The sequence below is a fragment of the Brachyistius frenatus genome, unplaced genomic scaffold (genome assembly GCF_029030835.1).
Source record: "Brachyistius frenatus isolate BFR_SWC_R1_liver_20210118 unplaced genomic scaffold, ASM2903083v1 Contig_149, whole genome shotgun sequence".
Lineage (NCBI taxonomy): Eukaryota > Metazoa > Chordata > Actinopteri > Embiotocidae > Brachyistius > Brachyistius frenatus.
Window position 1 is genome coordinate 374,403 of NW_027210748.1, and position 17,167 is coordinate 391,569.

General features: G+C 40.7%; 1 protein-coding gene across 2 annotated transcripts; it reads right to left on the bottom strand.

Moving 5' to 3' along the window:
- Positions 1-341: 341 nt before the first annotated feature.
- Positions 342-16,841, bottom strand: LOC138631124 (kinesin-associated protein 3-like). Of its 2 annotated transcripts, none has more exons than XM_069715890.1 (20): positions 16,662-16,841; positions 15,418-15,549; positions 13,843-14,000; positions 13,501-13,562; positions 13,069-13,210; positions 11,971-12,070; positions 11,768-11,892; positions 11,469-11,567; positions 10,470-10,648; positions 9,495-9,657; positions 8,049-8,149; positions 7,767-7,875; positions 7,491-7,603; positions 7,244-7,409; positions 5,997-6,122; positions 5,710-5,808; positions 5,531-5,616; positions 5,271-5,427; positions 2,505-2,589; positions 342-2,301 (listed from the first exon to the last, which is right to left on the bottom strand). In XM_069715890.1, exons 1-20 carry the CDS (start codon positions 16,688-16,690, stop codon positions 2,199-2,201), a joined length of 2,334 nt encoding a protein of 777 aa, XP_069571991.1. In that variant the 5' UTR covers positions 16,691-16,841; the 3' UTR covers positions 342-2,198. The 2 variants fall into 2 exon arrangements, with proteins under 2 accessions (XP_069571991.1, XP_069571992.1); XM_069715891.1 differs by having other exon boundaries at positions 16,747-16,834.
- Between the last annotated feature and the right edge of the window lie 326 nt (positions 16,842-17,167).

A 17,167-nucleotide genomic window follows, 5' to 3' on the forward strand; every position in this document is an offset into this window, starting at 1 on the left:
AATGTTATTTTAAACTAGATCATAACACAATGACTTTTTAGGATGTCTGCATGACTTCCTATGGAATATCAATTGTTCTTATTTTTTTTTATGCTTACTGTCAAATCTGGTGTGTTAAAGGTTAGCGGACTGTGGAAACAGCAGGGTGTCCGATAGAAATAAGTCCTGTCATTCTATTCATGACAAAGTCTGCTTTGTTGTGTTTCATAAATAGATGCTAAAATTTTAATCAAATCTAAAATCCTGAAAAGTTCCATGCAGACGAATGGAAATAAAACAGAATTGAGCGCCATGAATGTCACTGTCAACAGGTTTTTATATCAAGAGTCGCATCACAAATATGAAATGTGGGATTCTGTTTTATTGAAGAATATGAGGATGAAAGACGGTGAGAGAGATGGGCAGTATCTCTACTAAAGTACTTGCCTCTGTTTACAGTGTCTTGTTAAGAAGCAATAAAGTTATCTATTATTAAAAAAAAAAACAACCCAGTAATATACACAGAATAACAATAACTTATCATTAAAAAACAAAACATGACCATGCATTGAATTTGAACTATTTGTGCAAATATGCCTAACAAAACACTATGTAACTTTCCTGCCAAAAAAACCACGTGTGAACCTGCCTTTCATATGTAGTTTGCCACAATAATGTTTTTGTTTTAAAAAATGGATTTATGTTGCTCTGATTCATGTTCATACATTTCGACATGGAGCTGCTGTGTTGTTAGTTTTCAGGTAATGACCTCCACAGCTGTGAGAATAGACAGTGAGCAATAACAGAGGGACACTTTGTGCAGGACACCGTTAACACTGAAATCACACCAGTCATGTTGATTTACGATGACACGGCAAAAACATTTCCTCCTCCTGATCACTCTGAAACAGGTGAAACTCAAAAGCACTGCACCGACAGGCTTCCTCATCACAGGAGAAATGCAACACTGCTGTTTGACACCAGTAACACATCCAGTGCACTGAATGAATGTCCACAGACACTTAATGGCACGAGACTGCAGTGATAACGTTTCACTCTGGACTTGAATCAGACCGCCCGACTTTTAGACATGTTCGGGGAAAAACTGGAGAACAACGGTAGAGACATGTGACCGTGATTGACAGGAGGGTGTCCTACAAAACAGGGAGAAACATGCACCCTCGTCCATTGACCCTCCCAGGAAGATACACACTGCTGGGCTTCAATGTTTCTGCCTTTACATCAACGAGGGATGAACTCTGACTGCATCATACTATGAGTTGTTTAGAGACTTTATTTTCTCAAGAGGGACTGTGGGGAGTTTTATTAATGTCCGTTTGTGATGTCACTTGAGTCCGTGTGATTTAGACTTTTGAGTTTGAAATATATATATATATAAAAAAAAAGAATCAGTGTGTTTGGCACACCAGGATTCTGTAACACACTCCTCATCGGTGCTGCAGGCTCGCAGCTACATCAGCTAATACTATTAACTATTAATACTGTTAACTCACAACCACGTTCTCACCAAACTGTCTGTAGTTGAGCTGCAACTACTAGTTACCTAGGCACTAGGTTTGTTCCATTTACTTGATTATCCTACATCAATTTTGATGCTTTTAACTGCCCATCGTGAGTCAGACAATGTCACTGAAATGCAGTGATTAACTTTAACTGATCTCAGATCACCTCACACAGGCAGAAGCAGCTGGAGCGTCCGGACTGAGGCACTCTTTAAAAACACAATGTGCCTGTTTTACAGTGACACAGACAAAACAAACCTCTGCACGTCGTAGTGCATGTTATTAAAATGTAATTAAAATGTGACATGTTGTCTCAAACACTTCAACAGTGGAATGTTTTCTTCACTGGATATGAAGTGGAAACAACTTTTATTACTACACAGGAAAAACATGCAAAACCCTTCAAACACACACTATCAGACATGTGGAGTCTGTTCACATTCTTTAAAGTATTCGCTGACTGTATGAGGATGGTGATGAGGAAGACCAAACTACGCATCTGTTTGAGATGATGGTGAATGAATGAAATGGTTGACTGTGAGATTATTACTTTAAAATCTGAAAATCTGTATCATTTATTTCATGTGTGACCATCGTGTGAGTAACTTCCCCTCAGGAGTGGTGACAGTGGGACTGGAGCGGTGTGATGGTGGATGGGGACTGGATCCAACATGACAGGATGTGCTGTGTGTGTGTCTATGAGTACTGGTAGAAGGGCTGTTCATCGGGTCTGAAGCCGTACGCAGTGGCCGGTCGCCCCGGTGACGAGCTGGTCTGGTCGAAGACATCGTTGGCATCTCTGGTGGGAAAAGTCAGACAAGAGCACAAAGAGTGTACGTTTCTATTTTACCAGATGATTAAAGGCAGTTTGCTCATTACTACTGACATGTGAGCTTTGACAATAAGATTACAGACCACGTTCTTCTCTGATTGGCTGGTGTTCAGTGAAGGACATTTAAGTGTGTGAGACTGGATGGTGTTTCTGGTGTGTGTTGAACTCACCCTGTGTGATGGGAGTCTCCGTTCTGGGGCTGCAGGTCACTGAAGAAATCTGGGCTGACCGAGCCGTCAGCTGGAGTTATTCCATCTGCAGACGCATTCACATGAGAATACCGACACACAAAATATGATATTTATAAGCTCTTTAGTTTTAGTGTTGAACATCCAGCAATCTCGTTAGAAAACAGTTTACACTGACACCAAAACCTTCAGAGGCTGAATTAATGAATCCAACAGTAAAAACCTGTTTTTCCTTCCAGTTCGTTTCTCTTATGAACCACTTTGGAGGTAGTTTTTAATTTAATGAATTTAATTGTACTGTAGTTCGCTATTACTACCCTTCCGCCTCATGTCAGAACCCAACCAGCACTGTAGATCACACAATCTGATTGGTCACAGACTTCAGTGTAACACTAAACTAAGCAGTGACTCACTATCGCCTCCTACAGCACAAAGTTGTATTACAAGATGATATTTACTTTGTAAAAACTGAATTTTTAACGCAATATTTACAAAACACTTTCTTGAAAACAAAAACCCTTTAAAGTGTTTATTCCTATATTGATGTTCAAGGTGATATTGATTACATAAATAACTTTTATAGGGCCAACAATCAAACCATGTACATTACATTTCATTTAGCTGACACTTTTATCCAAAGCGACTGACAACAAACTGATGGTACAACATCGGGAGCAAACACTTTAAACTTCTAATCATAATTTTATGATCAGATCTTGTCATTTCTAAGATCTGTTATTTTAATTATGACATAGTAAGTCATAATTATTATAAATTGAATGTGTTCATCAAAGTTAATAAATAAACATTAAAAAGAAAACAGTTATGGTAATGCTTAAACAATATTGATATGACCAACATGCACTTTGTGGAATTTTTGGTTTGAGCTGAATATGAGGATGAATTGTTCTGTGTGCTGGTTTGTCCCATAAAGCCATTGCGAGATGTTTAATTTCCCATCTGCAGTGTTTTGTAATGCACAATAGTAAAAAGATTATTATTCAGTCCCTCCAGGAAATCACCATCTTACAATCGCAATAATTAACGCAAATTCAAGCAAACTCTGCAATATTTGCAGGAGCTTGCAAATTTTTTTAAATTCCCACTATTCTTTTGTAAAAAACATCGGCAGCAGAATCTGTGCTGAAAGTTTTAACGACATGAAGTAAGTCTTTTCAAACAAAACTGACTTTATTAATAACAATAACTCCTCATTTCCAACCAGAAAGGCTCTGCTCCTGTTTTCATCACCAAGTAAAAGAAATCGGAACAAGAGGAGAAACAGGAAGTGACGGGGTTTGTGGGAAATGTGTTCTTCACATTAAAATGATGATTAAATGTTTGTGATCAAAGGAAGTGATTCCATATTACTGGATGTTAAATGAGTTTTCTCCACACGTCCAGTTGTCAGAGACGTCTCTTTGTTTGTTTCATCCAGCAGGTCTATGTGTTGAATGAACATGAATTAAACAGCATCTAAAGCTCTTATTTTGACAGCTGATGTCGTCCTTGTTTCTATATTCCAGTCACAGACCCTCTGTTCTGGAGACATACGCAGCTTTTTAGGAGATTTTAGGAACTTTTATCTCCACGGTTCTCTAAGTTCAATAAATGAATAAGAAAATGTATGAAAAAATAAAAAGTATTTTTTACTTTAACAGGTATTGCTTAAAAAAAAATTCACATTTTTCTTTTTGTACATGCAATTTTTTCAAATTCCCCCAATTTTACACAAAAAACTCACTTATGGCATCAAAAAACACTCAGCTCACTGGTAAAACCCTGTTATGTGTATGTTATGTGTATGTTGTGTGTATGTTAGGTGTTTGTTATGTGTATGTTAGGTGTTTATTATGTGTATGTTATGTGTATGTTAGGTGTTTATTATGTGTATGTTATGTGTATGTTAGGTGTTTATTATGTGTATGTTATGTGTATGTTAGGTGTTTGTTATGTGTATGTTATGTGTATGTTGTGTGTATGTTATGTGTATGTTAGGTGTTTGTTATGTGTATGTTAGGTGTTATATGTATGTTATGTGTATGTTAGGTGTTTATTATGTGTATGTTATGTGTATGTTAGGTGTTATATGTATGTTATGTGTATGTTAGGTGTTTATTATGTGTATGTTATGTGTATGTTAGGTGTTTGTTATGTGTATGTTAGGTGTTATATGTATGTTATGTGTATGTTAGGTGTATGTTATGTGTATGTTAGGTGTTTGTTATGTGTATGTTGTGTGTATGTTAGGTGTTTGTTATGTGTATGTTAGGTGTTATATGTATGTTATGTGTATGTTAGGTGTTTGTTATGTGTATGTTATGTGTATGTTGTGTGTATGTTATGTGTATGTTAGGTGTTTGTTATGTGTATGTTAGGTGTATGTTATGTGTATGTTATGTGTATGTTATGTGTATGTTCGGTGTATGTTATGTGTATGTTAGGTGTATGTTATGTGTATGTTAGGTGTATGTTATGTGTATGTTAGGTGTATGTTAGGTGTATGTTAGGTGTATGTTAGGTGTGACAGAGTGGATGAGATGGACAGACACTGACACGCCACTTCTACTTTGAATATTCAAATGAGCTTTAATAAAGAACATATTCTCTGAAGGCAGTATTATAATCTGTGGTTCCTGTGACTGAAACTTTAATTAAAAGTTATTCAGAGATTAAATGACCTGCTGATCTCATCACTTTTTGCTCCGTGTGTTTGTCTACATGCATCTGTCAGAGTTTGGTGTGTACCTGCGCTGTAGAATAGATCCGTCCTGTCATTGTCATTATCGTAGAGATACGGCTCCGACTCGTCGGCTTGGCGACTCTCGACCATCTCCAACCACTGGTTGTTATGGAAACGGAACTTCTCGGACTGAATCTTCCTCCCCCACTCCTCATCGTACTCCTGGTCGAGGAAGACAAGAGAAGTCAGCGAGCGGCCGACAGACACAGACAGAGGGGTGTGTTTCTAACAAACTACGTGCATCAGTAACATGTGGCTCACTTACAGCGATGATGTCGAGGGTGTTGTCGCACACTTTTCTAATCTCAGCGTTCTTGTCGTGCATTAGGTCGATGAGGTAGGCCGGAGCCTCTGTAGGAGACGTTGAGGAGAAACGACAGAAATTCGGCTGAAAGACTCACGGATATTTAACTTAGTAGACAGCGTGAACTGTGGGAAGGATACGGGTGTCTTTGATGATGACTTCTCGTGTAGCTTGGTGAAACACCATCTGATAGAAGACGTAGACGATCTGACACACAAACTCATCGTCCTCCTGCTGAGCTGCAGTCAACAAGCAGAGACATGTGGAGAGGAGGTTAGAAATACTCAAAGTGTGTGATCATGACAGCTACAACCACAGGTGTGTGTGTGTGTGTGTGTGTGTGTGTGTGTGTGTGTGTGTGTGTGTGTGTGTGTGTGTGTGTGTGTGTGTGTGTGTGTGTGTGTGTGCGTGTGTGCGTGTGTGTTACCGTTCAGCAGCTCTATAAGTGCAGGAATAATGCCTGATTTCGCCAACATGGCAGCGCAGGCGTCGTCCATTGAAACCGTTCCGATCATGATCACCACCTCCAGGATGAGGTCGTCCTCTGCGGAGCCTGAAGCACACAGAGGAGAAAAAGGTGTGAAACTCTGGGAACCTCACAGGTCGATTCAGAATCAATTCTCAAATTAAAATGGATCAGTTTAGCTAATGATGAAGGTGAATGACTGACTAACAACAACAACAACAACAACAACAAAAAACAGGTGTGTGGAAGTATGCAGTTTTTTTGTCTTTTGCTTTTTGAAGACTTAGGCTGCATCTCAAATAGCGTACTTATGTAATTACACTAATCTTAGTACATGAGTGCAGTATAGGAACGTGCAGGGAACCACGAGTACCCAGATGGTGTACTGATGAAACGTTGGACTTGGATCATAACCACGTAGCAGAGAGGGAGGGGTCACTAGCGGTGCAATATCAGATTGTTCACATCAATACTGGTACAATCTTTAACATATAAAAAAAAAAAAATACTATTTTTATAATGGCAATCCTCCAACCTGTTGACGTAATAAGGTCATACTGTTACGCAGTATAAACAGAGGACATACATTTCATACATTTACAGCTTATACAGCAACACAGATGGCTGAGAGCAGCTGTATTCTACACGCCTCCAGCTCAGTTTAATTCACATTTGAAGACAAACTGTTCCTGTATGCTGACATAAAACTCTTAACACTTATTTTATCAAATTTATTAATCAAACATTTTTCGGTATTTTGCCATATCCTCAAGAATATTGGTATTGCAAAAAACACTCAGACATATCGTGATATTATTTTGGGACCATAATCCCATTTTCAAACTGCAGCCGAGGAAGCTGCTGCTGTTACAGAATACAAATTAAAGTTGTACACGTCCGCACAAAAGTCTTTATTTCTTACTAGTTAAACTGCTGCTGGATAGAAAATAAAAGTATATTAATTGTTTACGTGAAACCGAGGGCACAAAGAGCTGTGATTTATTTGTATTTTTTAGTTACAATAACCAAACAAAGGCAGCTGATATGTTGGCAGGCACCAATGTGACTTGGCTGAATTATCGTGAGGTGTGTTTTGGTTGGCAGTCCTGGACTTCCCTTCCAGTGTAGTTCCACATTTTTTTACTCCATCAAAAGGAATAACATGATATGAAAAATGAGTGGAGGTGGTTCCTAAGTGTAATCAGTACCTGGCTTGAGTCTGTCTTTGAGATAAGGCACCAGGTTATACTCCTTCAGCACCAGCTCCCAGTCCAGGTCTGGGATGGTGAGGTTGGCCAGCGTCCCCAGACACTCCAGAACCCACTCCTCCTCTTCCTCGGCACGGATCTCCGCTGCCAGGTCACCGACGTAGTCCTGACAGAGACGGAGGAGGGAGCTCACATCACGAGACTGAACCATAACGAATACTGGTGCAAAGTCTTATATATAACTCACTATGAACAGTGGTTTGGTCGGCCCGTCATGTTGGGAGATGTTTCTGATCATCTTCATGAGCAGGCAGTCTTTCATCTTCAGAGCTCTCTTCATCAGCATCTTCAATCCATTTCCTGCAAACACAGAAACAGAAATACTGTTTTACCCTGAATCCCACAGCATGTTGTACACAGACGGCTTTCTGCTGAAGCCACGAAGACTCCACCAGACGAACCGGAGAGCAAACCACCACCACCGATCACTGAATGGAAGATACATGTGAGGAAAGTGAAATACCTTCACACATGAGTTGTCCATTCCTCTTGTTTGCAGCCAGATTGATGCAGATGGAGATGAGCTCAGCTTCCATCTCATCCTCACCATGCTCATACAGCATCTGCATTAGCTACACACACACACACACACACACACACACACACACACACACACACACACACACACACACACACACACACACACACACACACACACACACACACACACACACACAGGTCTCCCTCAGGCTCTACAACCATCAGTGAACACATATGTCATTGAATTAAATGGGCCTTCTGGTACCTGAGGGATGCAGTCAGTGTAAACAAACATCCCCTTGAAGCGGTCATCGATGCTGATGTGATACAGGATGCGCAAAGCGACCTGACGGTTGTTCTCGTCACCTGCAGGACAACAAACGCACACAATCAGTCAGGTTATTCATATACTCAAGGCTCATTGATCAGCTGACATTAGGAAAAACAGAAAGAATCATTATCATCTTACAGAATATGGAAATGAACACTTTGTTTATAAAACAAGACAATGAGTCCACAGTCATGCTCGCTGCACTGAGATTTAAGCTAAACGCTAACATCTGCATGCTAATATGATCTCAATGAACATGCTGATGTTAAGCTGGTGAAATGTTATAACCATGTTCACTGTCCTGGTTCAGCACGTTAGTCGGATAACGTTTGCTAATTAGCTGTAAAATGGCAAACTTGAGTTCATGTGTTACGTTCTGAAGGTGTTTCATCTAAAACCAAAGTACAAACTGAGTAAGTAACTTCTGGATTGGGTCATTTGTTCTTGATTTTTCTGCTTCTGATGTGTAAAAGTTACGCTGTCGAATGGTTTCTTGTTTTTGTGTGTTTAAATTGTGCTTTTTATTGTTATTTTGTTGGGCTATAGCCTACAAAGTTGACACAGTTTGTTGTGTTTTAGTTGTTAAAAAGAATTATTCCTCCTCCAAGTAAGAGGAGAAAGCATTTCTTGTTCTACTTGAAGAACTGTTTTCTAAGAACCATGGATGACCAGTCAGTCGCTGTTGAGCCGTTTCACAGGCCAGGAAACATGTTAGACATGTCAGTGATGGTACAGGAAGAATCATTAGGATGTTCATCCACCCTATAAACAGACAAACCTGACCAGATTAAATGTAGGTGGTTTTGGTAGAGAATAATATGCAGAAATAAATGATTACAGGTGACAAATGGAGGCTTTTAAACAACACAGAAGAGTTGAGCACACTGAGCTTTTGGTGGCTGTGTGCTGCAGCTCGACTGGTCCTGGATTAAAGTAGAAACAGATATTTGAGAATAATAGAAACCCAACGATGAAGAGTCAGACTCGTGCTGCAGGACGAACAACATGTTCAGCAACAATCCCACAGAAAAACGCAGATAGATGTGTTTGATATTTTACAGTTGAATTGTGAACAGTGTTGTTAGGGTTCCTCCTCTGGGCACCATGAACATCTGCATCAGATTCTTTCAACAGTTTATAAAGATGTTTCACTAAAATCTAGAATTGAAACCAGGAGATCATCAATAATGACTCATCGTCTGGGGACCATGAATGTTATTACAATCTTTCATGGCTGTTAAGACATTTCAGTCTAAACCATGACATCACCATTAAGGGCTAAAAACTGAGCTCTGTGAAGGCAGTTATTCATTGCAAGGCTACTTTACAATTAATAAAACCCAATGCACCGTTTGCTCCTCTACTGGTGTATGTTGTTACCTAGCAACGCAGTCAGTTTGGGTAACAGTCCAACTTCCACCATCTTGCCTCTGAGTCCGGAGTCAAAGGAGAGGTTGAGCAGCAGACGCAAAGTCAGGTTCAACAAATCTTCATGTTCACAGGGAACGAGACGGCTCAGTCTCTCCACGGTGTCCACCTCCGCCTGAAAACACACAGACATCATGGAACTCAGCTGAAGGACACTAGGGAGAGAGGCAGTGGAGAGGAGGGACGATGCCTCAGGCATGTTTTCTTAAAAAAAAAAAAAAAAGAAGAAAAGAAGAAGCCTAAATTAAACCGTTTGTCACGATCAGAAAACGTAAAAATAGATATTATTGTGGAGTTTTCAAATTTCTGACGATCCCCGAACTAATCACCGGAACCAAAAACATCTGTCAGCAAAAATAAACAAATCTGATCTGAAGTTTTTGATACTTCATTCATTCTATGTATCATTTAACATTTTACCCAAAATATAGCATGTGCACGATTCACATCTGTACAACAAATACAATTCTGCTCTCCAGACCAACAGTCATGTGATAAAAATTCAGCAACTTTTGTCGAGCTTGTAAAAATGTAAATAGTTGAATATGTGTGGCATGTGCAGCCCCTTTTTTCCAATATTGGTAACACTTGTGGGCAAATGTTGTATATGTAGATTCGATCTTTTTAACATTTTTGTAAAATGAATTATGATAAATCTTTTATGACATTATAATTGTGTTATACTGCAGAAAAGACATGTTTCAGTTCTCCCTCCTTCTGACCGTGCCGGTGCTCTTAGAGGAGCAGGAACAATATGACGGCAGCAACAAACATCCAGGAATTGTTCAAAGTGGCAAAGAATGATATTAATGATAAATGCAGTGAGTTGTCCTGGCTCACTTTTGGAAACTTAACATCTAATGAAAAATTTGTAGATAAAAATATATTGAGGTTCTTCTTCTGGTCCAACTCATCTCTTCCACTCACCATGTCGTTCTTGTTTTCCAGGAATATGGAGAGTTTTTTGAGGAATGAAACCACAAGGACCAGCAGCTCCTCATCGTCCCGCTCCAGTACTTTGACCAAGAGGCCAACGATGTTTTTATTTCTCATCTTCAGCTCTGTCCTCGTGTCCTCGGCAAGATTCAGCAGAAGGTAGAGAGACACTGGGAGACAGTCAGAGAGACAGGAAGAAATGAAGGAAACAGATTAGAAATGATATTTGTAACCTGTTAACTCTGATAACATTACTAAACTCATGCTTTGACTACAAGTCCCTGTATTGATAATGAGGTGAAACATCTCTGTGATTTTATGCTTTTACACTAGATATAATTATTTAATATGGATGAGAAAGTCACAGAATGGATTCTTATTCTTACTTCTAAACTCAGACAAAACTGAAGTTATTGTATTTGGTCCAGGAACTCTTTCTCCAATCGTTCAGTTCCTCTGGCCGACATGTGACCCTGTTTCCATTTGGCTATTTCAATCCAGACATGTGATCTGTCGGTCTTGAAACACGTTGCCCCCCCTCCCTCCCACAGAGGAGCGTCTCACTCCTCAGAAGAGGACCGTCTCACTCCTCAGAGGACAGTCTCACTCCTCAGAAGAGGACCATCTCACTCCTCAGAGGACCATGTCACTCCTCAGAAGACAGTCTCACTCCTCAGATGAGGACCATCTCACTGTCTCATTCCGCGTACCAAGCTCCACATGAACTTCTCTGATTGGTGATGTGATTGGAGAGATCTGATTGGTCAGTAGGCGGTACTTTCCTACATTTTGATCTGATATCTCCAACATAACCTGCTCCAGACCAGGTTAAGTTTGCAGCATCAGTTACCATGGTGACCTAGCCAATTTAGTAACACTTATAACCCTGGCTTTAGTCTCAACATACCTCTCTGACCCACTGATCTCACTTCATAGTTCACCCCTCAGGTCTGTGTCGTTGCTGCTGAACCACTAAATAACTCCGCCTACCTCGGAGCAGCTGCTCCTGCTTCGACAGAAGACCCTGGTACTTCCTCAGAGCTTTGTCCTGGTCTCTTCTCAGAGAGCCGTTCTCCGGGGCCGACTCACGTACAGAGAAGGATGTTAAGGAACACATACTGTACACGCACGCACGCACGCACGCACGCACGCACGCGCACACACACACACACACACACACACACACACACACACACACACACAGTGTGTCAGCTAAGCAATACAGGAGGAAGGTATGAAAGTAACAAACAGCTTAAACAGGAAACAGAGGAGAGCAGGAAAAAGGATATAAGCCTTGTTTTTCTTGCGTAGCTCCTCGCGCCACCCATCATGCCTCTTCAGCTCATGTTCCACCACACTCATACACAGAGCACCGATCTTATAGTGACTCACCACTCCGTGAAACTGGGAGAAGCTAGAGGAGAGGATGAAAAAGGATGAAGCACAACAGGAAGACATACTGAAGGAACGTGCGGCACTGAGTCGACGTTACCTGGAGAAGCAGAAGAAGATGTAGATGATGATGGTGGCCAGATCTACACTCTGCTTCCAGTCCTCCCGCAGCACTCTGGCCAGAGCACCGAGAGCTGCCTCTGAACACACACACACACACACACACACACACACACACACACACACACACACACACACACACACACACACACACACACACACAACCATCAGTGAGCACATATGTCATTGAGTTAAATGGGCCTTCTGGTACCTGAGTGTGTAGAGGAGATTGTTTAGAATCTGATAATATATGAACCATGTTTGTGGGAATCAACAATTTGAAAAAATATGTGCTTAGCGCTTGACAGAAAATAAATGTCATGAATGACTCCGGGTGGCCAAACCAGGAACTCACACTCAGGACATACGGCCCTGTGATGTGAGATAATAACTCAGCTGTAGTTTAGGCACAGAAATACATTAATATGACCTTATTTCTTTCCATCAAACTGGATGTAATGTCAGCTCTACGTTGGAGACAGTACAGAGGTCAGCTGTGATTATAAAACTGAGCTTAAAGCTCTTTGTCGGACAGAGAAATGAGAGGTATCATCAGAAAGGGTCAGTTCTGCTCTATTTTTGATATACAGCATGTTCTGAAGCTATCGGGACTTTGGGAATTATTCAATCAAGAGCAGCAGGTGTGGAGATGGACGCACGCTTCATACAGAATGTAACGACGATGCAACTTCAACTTCGATTATCTCTGAAACGCTTCGTCAAGCAGACGAGGCACCGAGTTTTCTGGAAAGCTCAAGTCTTTCAGTTTCAGAGGATATGTGTTACATCTCTCTGTGATGAAAACACACTGTGCTATTCAACTGAGAAGAAGAGGAGTAAATTTGAACGCACTTTGCGTTCTGGTGTAACCTGCAAGTTTCTGAATGTTTCGCTGCCACATAGGAAATAATATTGATGATGAGTGAAAATAAGATCATAGCTTCTCCAACTGTCTTATACTGCATCATCAGACTCACAGGTGCATCACCAGCAGAGATAAGCCCTCCAGAAACATGAGTGAACGCTGTGGGAGCTGCTTTGTTAAGCATCAGTATGGACAGGCAGGATGAAATGATACCGTTGTGCAGCAGCTCCTCCAGGTTATCAGGGTTGCGGGCGAGCTGAAGGATGAGAGACGAGCCTCTGATCTTCTCTGGAAGGCCTTCATAGAGCAGCTCAACATACTCATCCACTCTAGTTATATTGGCTTCCTCGTTTAACTATACACACACACACACACACACACACACACACACACACACACACACACACACACACACACACACCTGTTAGTTAGATTACTAGTAATAAATAAATGTGATTCAGTCAGAGAAAGACATTTGGGGTGACTTGTTGTTGTGTTCATGAAGGATCAGCTGGTGCAGAGCGATTTTCTCAGACACAAATGTAACAAAGAATGTTTCTCATTGAGAAAACTGAACGGTCGTGAAGAACAAACTAGAAATGCTGAATAGTGTGTGAGATGAAACTGAGTGCAGCGAGTTGTCACCTCCATTCCCTCAAACGGAGTCAGCTCTCTGGGCTTCACTGGTCTCTTCTCTTTCTTTTCCACTTGTGATTTAAAAAACAAACAAACAAAAAAACAGAAAAAGCCAAAAATAAACTTCACAGTACTTCATTCTATACATAAGTTTATATAAGATTTGTGATTTTATTGGAAACTGTGAGTTCAATAATTTTACAAAACATACTCTGACCTTTGTATGAGTAAATACTGACTTTAATGCTCTTAAAATCAGCCATCCTTCTATTCTTTACATGTTTAATATTTATGAAAACGTTAACAGCCAACACTCTACAACAAGTGTGCAATGAGGGTGACATGACTGACCTTTACCCTCCACCGGGGAGGACTTCCTGTTCTGCAGGTAGTAAAGAAGCTGCTCCACCTGGGGCAGACGGGAAGGAGGGATGAGTTTACACTCCTCCACCACCTTCTTGGCCAAAGCGCCCACATCTGTGCTGGGAGAAAGGCTTTTCACCCGGATACTGGAGGGAGAAAGAAAAGACACAGAGACGGGTGAGATGGACATTGATGGACTTCATCCATCTTATCTTACCTTACAGGTTTTGTTACAAACCTGCGACAGAGTTTAAGACCGATGCAAAACCTGAAGTGAAGCTGGAAAAACAGCCTGCTGCCAATTGACAAATATGACAACGTATTCGGGTGGGAATCTACACAAAAGAAATATCACCAAATATGTTGGACCAAATATGTCGATATCAATATTGCGAGTTTGTAGAGATGACTGCTGTTGCTTTCACAAAATATTTACACAGAATTATCCTCATTAAAGAGGATATAATGACAAGAACAGACCAATAAGTTTAGAAATTGACATCTCTTTCAGGGTTTCTGGAGGGCTTAGATCCTGTAGTAACACGGAGGGCAGGTCAGGTGGGCAGTTATTTGACTAACAATGCATTTACGGACAATTATCACAAAAATGTTGCCATAAAAATATCACCAAATGTTGGTAAAACAAACTTTATAGGCTATAGTGGCATAGACGCTGTGAAAAAAACACTTGGGTGTTAACACCTAAGTGTTATAGCGGCAGGGAAAACCCAAACTTTACTGTTACGCCGCCTTCAAATTTGAAAATATCCTAAATTGAAGATGATCTCAATAAAATATCTATACATTGCTCAGCCCTATCTATCCAGATTAGATGGAGAAGAGAAAGGCACATCTGGTGTTCGGGTTCACCTCTGGCATTACCAAGTATCTCGAGTGTTCCCCACTCTATACGTGAATAAAGACAGGAAGACCTGTGTTCAGTATTTCTTCCTTAGAAATATTAATTCAGAGGTGGTGGCCCAGGATTCATACACATGAACACCTTTTAACTGACCACTTGTGATCGGATCACCCAGGACAGTTGTTAATGCCAGCTGCTCCCTCAGTGCAGGAAAGAGCCCTACCGCAGGTCGTTTGTTCCGATGGCTGTCAGACTATTCAACACCACCCTATAATAACGTTGCACTGTTCATTTCATATCATAGCACCTCACACTTTCATCCTAAATTGTATATATTTATTTTAATGTCATTTATTTTTGTGTCTGTAGTCTGTGCGTGTGTATTTATTCATTGCTCTTATTTTTTTCTAAAATAATTGTTTTTGTCCATCATATTTTATGTATACCTATTTGTAAATTTGTTCATATTGTCTGCACCTTTTTTTTGTGTTTTCTATGTTGCTGTGATGACAAAATGTCCCCACTATGGGATTAATAAAGTCTAAATCTGATCTAATCTAATCTAAATATGCTGATTTCAGGTATCGATCATCCAATCAGTTTACCGCTCCATTTCAATTCAGGGAAAGAAAGAAGAGCAGGAACAGCAGCCCAGAATGAAGGAAGAGCAGTTGTGAGTAGAAAACCACGAGCACACTCACATTTTTTGTCCCTCCTTGCGTTCGCCCAGCATCTGACCTCCACTTTCCCCCAGGATAGACGCCTCCACCTCATAGTGGACCACGAGGGCCTTCTCTGTGGGATGGACGTCCAAACTGCCTGCAGTCACTTTGCTTCGGGTGATGAAGAACAGACAGTGAAGTCAACAACACTTCAAACGTTTAAAAATGTGTTTCCTGAAGTTTTTTGTTTTTTTTAACTCCAGTGACCTGATTTTAGATGAATAATCAAAGAGACTTGCTTTGGGCTTAACAAACTAATCAAATAATTCCACAATAACAGTGACTTATAATGTTGATAAATATGATCTTAAATGTCATGCAAGTGGCAATTAAACACTTTACATTCATCCAACCACCAGATTAGTGTCTGTAATATGTAGGACACGCCCAGACAGCACAACACAATGGTCGCACTGACGAGCTGCTTAACCAAAGAACATGATCCCATACAGAGTTGATTAACCCGAAAAATTAGCTCCACTCACAGTGTAAACTACCAGGCAGTAAACAAATTCAACATGACTTCTTCATATCTGACTGGACAGTTTGTCATTTCGCTGCAGCCTAGTGGCTCGGTGAGCTGTAACGCTGACAAGCCTCCTTTGGTTTATTGCCAAACCCGGAATGTAAATCTGTGGGAGAATGAAATAGATTTTTTTAATAACTTGTTATGGCCTGAAAGTGGATTCTGAGCTGTATAAATGTACGGCGTTACACAGATGTAACTCCTTGTCCTGATGTACACAGGTCGCCCCTGTAGCCGCGCTAACGAAGGGGAGAACAGTGGAAACATGCCGCTTGTCAAATGTGACATCTTCTCGTGTAAGCTGTGTGTCTTATCTGAGGACTTCATGTATGCCGAATGGATCGGTGGGTCATTGTGGCCAAGAAGAAGCTCTTTAGTATCTACCCTTGACGCTCGCGTCTCCTGACAAGCAAGAAAACATTAAATTGCCAAAACTTTGACTGGATATTGGCATGAGCTTCTTTCCATGAAACAGAACTGCACACATCGGGGTAGCTAACTAGCAATAATGTCAGTAACACTGCACAGTCTCGTCCAGGAGCTCGTTAAACGTCCGGAGCTCGTTAAACGTCCATGTTAATAGCCGGTTAGCAGCTGAATGTATTCCATGTTTTATTTCTATTGAAATGCTAGACTCATTAGCTAGCTAATGATAACGTTAGACTGAGCAGTCAACATCAGCTTTGTTACGTCTCACCGTTTGAGGTAGCGCGCGTCATCCTGCATCTTCCTCAAATTTAATGTTTCAGATTTTTTTTAAATTAATTTAATAGCTTGATTACATTTGATGAAACCTAGAAATCCGTGCGCTAACCGCTCGCAGTCCCGTAAACACACCGCGGTCGAGTCAGCCGTCCCTCGCGCTGGAGGTCTCCCCGCCCCGCTGGGATCCCAGTGCGCCACTGACCTCATATTTACGGTAATAATAATAATAATAATCAGAACAGCTCTGAGGAGCTGCCTGAGGGAATTTTGAACACAGTTACAGAAACGCTTTTTACATGACTTATTCCTGGTTTAACGTCTTTGTTTACAAAATATGTGATGAACATAAATTTTTCTTCGTTTTGATTTCACACTGCAAACCAACGTTTGAAGGTGCATGCCGCCCCCTACTGCACCGGAGCGTGTCACATCATGCCCTTATACGAAAGTTATATTCTGGATATAAAAACGTGTTTCGGTTAAATATTCTAATAAAGC